Source organism: Eimeria mitis, genomic scaffold, assembly GCF_000499745.2.
Source record: "Eimeria mitis Houghton genomic scaffold, Emh_scaff9, whole genome shotgun sequence".
NCBI lineage: Eukaryota > Apicomplexa > Conoidasida > Eucoccidiorida > Eimeriidae > Eimeria > Eimeria mitis.
The window spans coordinates 1-6080 of NW_013576620.1; the positions used below are offsets into that span (position 1 = coordinate 1).

The 6080-nt window shown below is 60.2% G+C and overlaps 1 protein-coding gene across 1 annotated transcript in view; it reads right to left on the bottom strand.

Moving 5' to 3' along the window:
- Window positions 1-50: 50 nt before the first annotated feature.
- Window positions 51-6080, bottom strand: part of EMH_0003250 (uncharacterized protein) — a gene marked incomplete at both ends in the record, with an annotated part of 14686 nt that continues 8656 nt past the window's right edge. The window contains 6 exon segments of the mRNA XM_013502363.1: window positions 51-1026; window positions 1254-3140; window positions 3144-3972; window positions 4187-4238; window positions 4242-4961; window positions 4965-5926. Coding sequence (XP_013357817.1) covers window positions 51-1026; window positions 1254-3140; window positions 3144-3972; window positions 4187-4238; window positions 4242-4961; window positions 4965-5926 — 5426 coding nt within the window.

Below are 6080 nucleotides of genomic sequence, written 5' to 3' on the forward strand. Positions count from 1 at the left end.
GCTGCTGCTGCTGCTGCTGCTGCTGCTACACCCTTCACCGCAGCTGCTGCCTATACAACCCACGGTATCTCACCTGCAGCACGGTCTTTCTTGCTGGCGATGGTCTCTGACTCCACTGTACTCTGAGCCTCCTCGAGCCGCCGCTGCAGCAGCCCCCGCTCGGACTTGGGCGCTGCGCGGAGCAGCACCGGCAGCAGCAGCACGCGCCCGGCCTGGGCCCTGACGTATGCACCGAAGGGGGGGGGAGAAGGGAGAGAGACAGAGAGCCAGTCCTCTGCCCATACCTCTCCCAGGAGCACAGTGAGCTGCTGCATCTCTTCTGCTGCTCTGCTGCTGATGCTGCGCTTGCTTTCGTTTTTCTCTGTCTCCTTTGCTGCTGCAGGAGAAGACGGAGAAGCCGGAGACGCCGGCGAGGCCCTCCCCGTGTCGCCTGAGGCCCCACTCACTCTCCTCATTCCGTCTATCGTCAGCCACTGAGCCCCACGCGGAGACAGTCTCCTCAGCCCCCTGGAGACATGCATGCGGTGACCCGGGGGGGGGTGGCTCCTCGAGCTGCCCCCGGCGACGCTGTCTCCTTCTCTTACATCTGTATCTGCTGCTGCTGCAGCAGCAGCAGCAGGTGCTAGCCCAGCAGCAACACTGTCTCTGTGTGGGGTGTCTCCGTGTCTCCTCGATCTCTCAAGTGCTAGTGCTGCTGCTGCAGCAACAGCTCTGCATGGGTTTGCTGCTGCTTTGCTGTCCTGTAGATACACCGCGCTCCATACAGCAACACGTTTAATCTCGAGATCAATGGCTGTGCATGTCAGCAGCTCTCTCTCTTCTTCTTCTCTCCTCTGTCCCTCTGCTGCTTCTGCTGCGCGGCGCCCACAGCCCCTTCTCCCTGCTGCTGCTGCTGCAGCAGAACCTCGTGCTGCTGCACAGTCCCCAGCAGCTCGCAGCCGCTGCTCTACAGACGCCCGCCCCAGCTGCTCAGCTAAGCGATCCTGCGGGGATCGTTGGCTGCGCCCAAAGCCCCCCATGCCGACACTGACACCCCACACAGACACAGACACAGACAAAGACACAGACACAGACACACACATATTATACAACTCACTGCTGCTGCTGCTGCAGGGGCAAAGGGCTCTCTCTGATGAACCAACACGACACCTCTTTCTTAACTTTTATTAAACACTCGGGGCACACATGCATGCANCATGCATGCAAGGGGGAAGAGTGAAGCGAGTGTATCGGCGCAGGTGAATATATCTTACCTGGGCATAGCGCTGAATGCGCGTGTGCTGCGTAGCGCATGCAGACTGTTATCCTGTTGGTGGTTTTGTCTCAGCCCAGCTCTCCCCGTGCTGCGTCTATTGAGGTGTCTGGTGTCAGTGAACTGAAGGGCCCCCGATGCGTGGCCGCTGCCGTCTCCATCGAAAGGGTACCGGGGGCCCTCTCTCCCCTTCGGGGGGCTAGGGCTAGAGGGGGGCCTCACAGGCTCGCCGCTGTTGAGAGTAGAGATGCTCCGCCGCGTCCGCAGCAGGTTGCGTGTCCAGCCCCCCGCGCTGCCCCCCCAGCGTGTGGGTGAGGCCCCACCAGCAGCAGTTGCTGCAGAAGGGCCCGCATGCTGCTGCTGCTGCTGCTGCTGCTGCTGCTGTTTGGGTCGCATTGGCATTCCTACATCTGGCTGATACCCTGAGAAGTACATGTCTCCGTCTGCATAGGTCTTGGGCTCTGCTGCTGTTGCTGCTGCTGCTGCTGCTGCTGGTGCTGCAGTGTCTCTTCTATCTATAGAACTATCGAACTCAGAGTAAGCTGTGGGGCCCCTGGGATCCACCCCCCCCGCATGCATGTGATAGCCCGCCTGGGGGCTGCTACCCACGGGGCTTGACGTTGTCGGCAGCGCGCTGTTTTGTGTGTTTCTTGAGCCGAAGACCCAACGAAAGAGAGAGGAGCTGCCGCTGCTGGGGAGTCTCCGCGGCACACTCACAGAGAAAAGCCGCCGCATGCCGTCTCCATCACCGCAGCTGTCTCTTCTTCTCCCAATACCCCGAGGCGTTGCAGCTCCCCCGCTGGCCCCCCCATGAACACCTTCATACGCCCCGCTCCCTCTACTCTTTCTCTCATACCTTCTCTCCTGCAGAGAACCATCGGCACTCAGATACCCCTCCTGCAGGCCCAGCCCCCCCGCAGCTCCTCGCTGCTCCCATAGACCTAATGTATGAGACTTTGGGGGCTTGCGGTGGTGGCTGTCTCCTCCCCGGGTGTCTCCTCTGCCCTCAGCACCCCACAAAGCTCTACGCAGAGCCCTCGGGGTGTCTCCGTCTCCCTCCTCGTCGTTCTCTGCTACAGCGTTCAAGCGAGCTGAGCGCCAGTAAGGCCCTTCTGTCTCTGCTGCTGCAGCAGCTCGCCATGGACCACTGGTCCTCGCCCCGCCCCTGGCTCCCCCAGCTGCCCCGCGTCTCCTCTTAGGAGGAAGCAAACGGAGACACTCGGCGCCAAAGTTTGCATCGAAGAGCACTGCACTCGCCAGGGTCCACGTGCAGTTTCTGACGAGTGTTGCTTCTAGTCTCCATATGCCGACTCTCAATGTATCTTTCAGCTCCTCTCGTCTTCTGCTGTTGCTGCTGCTGCTGCTGCTGCTGCTGCTGCTGCTGTTGCCTGTGGGCACGCTCGTGTACGTCACACGCATAACCGCCTCCAGCCTCACACCCAGAGCCGCCGCGTCCGCCACCACCGCTCGCCGCAGCGCAGAGTCCCCCATCAGGCCCTCGCCCAGGGCCCCGGCTCCTTGGGGTACACATACATCTGGGGAGAAGAGCATGGGGTAGGGGGGAAAGGCGAGGCCAGCGTCTCCTCCTCCTGCGCCAGCGTCAGTGGAGGCGGTAGATGCCGTGCTGCTCAGCTCCCTGTTGCAGCTGCTGCTGCTGCGACGACTTGCTGTGCTGCTAGCTGCTGTCTGGCCCTGTCTCCGTCGGCCCCGCACGAACTGCTGCTTCCCCTGCTGCTGCTCCTGTGAGGAGACATATGTAGGATGAGGCACTGAGGAGGGTTCGGCGTCGCAGCCGCCTCCCCCCCCAGCCCCTGCTGCTCCCCCCGTCTCCGCCAGCTCTAGGTCTTCTGCGCCTAAGGTAGCTGCTGCGTCGTCCGTCAGCAGGTTGCANTGTTGCTGCTGCTGGGTTTGGGGTCCTCGGCGCTCGCCTGCATGCCCTAGGGCTGCATCGGAGGAGGAAGCTGAAGGGTCCTGCTGCCTGTGTTTCTGCTGCTGTTGCTGCTCTTGCTGCTGCTGTTGCTGCTGCTGCTGCTGCTGCTGCAGATGGGAGTTGTCAGTGCTCTCAGAAGCTAGATCAACTCCGAAGCCAGCGCCAAGAGAGGGGCCGTCACCGCTGCCGCCTACGCCTGCTCCCGGGTGGTTGCTGCGCCCGCGTGTTGTCCCCTCTGTGTTCTGGCTCTTGTCTTTTGCCGCATGCATGTGCTGCCGCTTGCGCCTTCTGCCCCCTGACACACTCCTACTGTTTCTTCTCAGCCCCTCAGCTGATGAGGGGCCCCCCAGAAAGTCCTCGTCTGCGTCATAGAAACTCTCGGGGCCCCCACGACGGCTGAAGGTTGTCTTAGACTGCTTACGCAGCTTCGTGAACCCACGTACTGGGCTCCCTATAGGCACAGAGTCACTGCTGTATCTGCTGGTGTCGCTGCCGCTATCGGTGCCTCTGCTGCTGTACTTGTCTTCTCGGTGCTGCTGCTGCTGGTGGTGGTGGTGGTGGTGGTGCTGCTGCTGCGACAGCCGCCTGCTGAGTGTGAAGCGCCGCCTGGGGGGCTCTTTCACCTCAGGCTCTCCAGATGCCTGCAAGTTGAGCCCGGCTGTCTGCGCTGCTTTCTGGGATCGTACGTCTCCCAGCAAGCAGGCGATGAGGCAGCGGGAGCGGATAGATTCCTCGTTCCATAGACTCTTAAGACAGAGAGCAGAGTCCGTGAGACAACAGAGAAGGTTAGCTGTAGGAAACGCATGCAGAGACTGCAGACAGAGCTGGGCCTCTGTCCTTTTTATTTCGGGTTGAAGACGCAGAGACAACGCCATCTGATCTGTGTTTTTCTTCACTCCATCTCTTTTCTTTCCGGCTCCCAAGTCCTTGATTTTTTTCTTTGTTTTGTTTCTGCTGCTGTCTTTGTCCTCAAACAGCAGCAGGTTCAGAGGGGCCCCCGCAACACCGAAGCAGCAGTCGTGGCCGACAGGGCTGTGAAGCCCCCCCCCCCCCCCCCCNCCCCCCCCCCCCCGTCCTGCTGCTGGCCTCTCCATCCGGCTCATCCCGCAGGGTCCAGTCCCCCACAACATCAGAGATCCACGGGGGATCGTCTCCAGCTGAGATCGATCCCCCATTGTGTCTCTCAGACTCTGTGAAGGAGCTCTGAGATGTCAGGCGGCCCTGCGAGGCGTTGCTGACGCTGACGGCTTCTGTCTGGCCGTTGTCAGCAGCCCCGCTGCTCTTCCAGTGCCACGGCAAGCCCCGGTGGTGGTGATGCATGCGCAGTGCTGCTCCCCCAGCACGCGCCCGGGCTTGACGCACCAACTCATTCATAGGTTGTCTCTCTAGGTGTCTGATGAACTCGCTGTCTAAGCCAGCTGAGTGGCCGTGCAGCAGGCTGTGACGGGGGCGGCCATGGATGCTGTTGTGGCGGGTAAGAGGCAGCGATCGCTTCTCCCTCACTTCTGTCTCCGAAGAAGAAAACGCCAGAGACGCGTCTCCTCTTGTCTCCTCGTATGTGTTGTTAACTTGTCTCTCGGAGAAATCACTCAGGGTGCCGCAGTCTTCGTCTTGGTCAGATGCTGCAGGCGGAGAGACACCCGGGTCAAGCATCGGCAAGGCGGCGTGGATAGGCTGTCTACGCAGCAGTGGGTTGCTGGTTGTGGCTGTCTCTCCATCTCTTCTCGTGTCCTGCATCTGCTCTCCCTTCGTCTGCTGCTGCTGCTGCTGCTGCTGCTGCTNCTGCTGCTGCTGCTGCTGCTGCTGCTGCTCTGTCCTCGTCTTTGGGGGCTGTCTCAGCTGCTCCATCGGCGGCCTCAGAGACTGCCCGTCGTCAGAGGGGCACGACGTGCCTGGGGGGCTGTATGAGTGGCCCAGGCCGCCACCATCTGCACTGTTCCTATTCCGGCTACTTCTTTCTCTCTCTCTCCCCCGGTTGCTATGCGAGCCTCTCGTGGCAGAGCTACGCTGTCTCTGCTCCGGGGCGTCTTCTGGGTACGGCAGCCTCGTCGGGCCGCATGCCTCTCGTCTCTGAAGCCGTGGAGAAACCTCTCTGCTGGTCTGTCGGCTGTCGCCTGACCACTGGTCCATCTCGGCGCGGATGAGGGCAGCGGGGTCACTGTCCTCAGAGCGTGGCACAGGAGAAGAGGCAGCGACGGTGCCGGGGGACGGACAGAAACGACGACACTGCGCCCCTATGTGAACAACTTTCTTGCAGAGAACGATGCTGCGTCTCTGAGCATCTTTGGCCTTTGCATGCTCCACAAAGAATTCACCAACTTTTGCCTTCAGAGCAACATCTCGCCGTTTTTTTTTTAAGTGTAAACGGGCTCCATACACTCGCAGCAGCACCGCCAGATACTGCTGCTGCGTGTACAACCCCACACACAGACACCCCACCTTTCCTGACACCTGCAACGACTTCTGGGTTGGATCTGCATCTGCTGCTGCTGCTGCTGCTGCTGCTGCTGCTGCTGCATCAGTTCCTTCAGGGGGCTCGTTGCAGGCTCTGTTGTCTGCTGTTTTCTGAGACAAGTCAAATGGCACCTCTCTGCCGCTGGCCCGCAGACGCCGCGACACACGCCACCGCTGAAACGACTCGCCGTTCTCCTGCCCGGGCCCTGTGAACTTGAGGGGAGAAACATCACTGATGAACTTCTGCGCTGTTTCTTTGTCGCTAAAAAACCAATCCAAACGGCTCCCGTCTGCATGCATGCATGCATGCAACACAACGCAAACAAAAAGCAATAGCCGCTGGCCAGGTTCACACACAGGCGAAGCCGCTACTGAAATTTTCATCAACTGTTTAAAAAAAATATGAATTCAATACAATTCAATGTTATATTTGTTTTTAACACA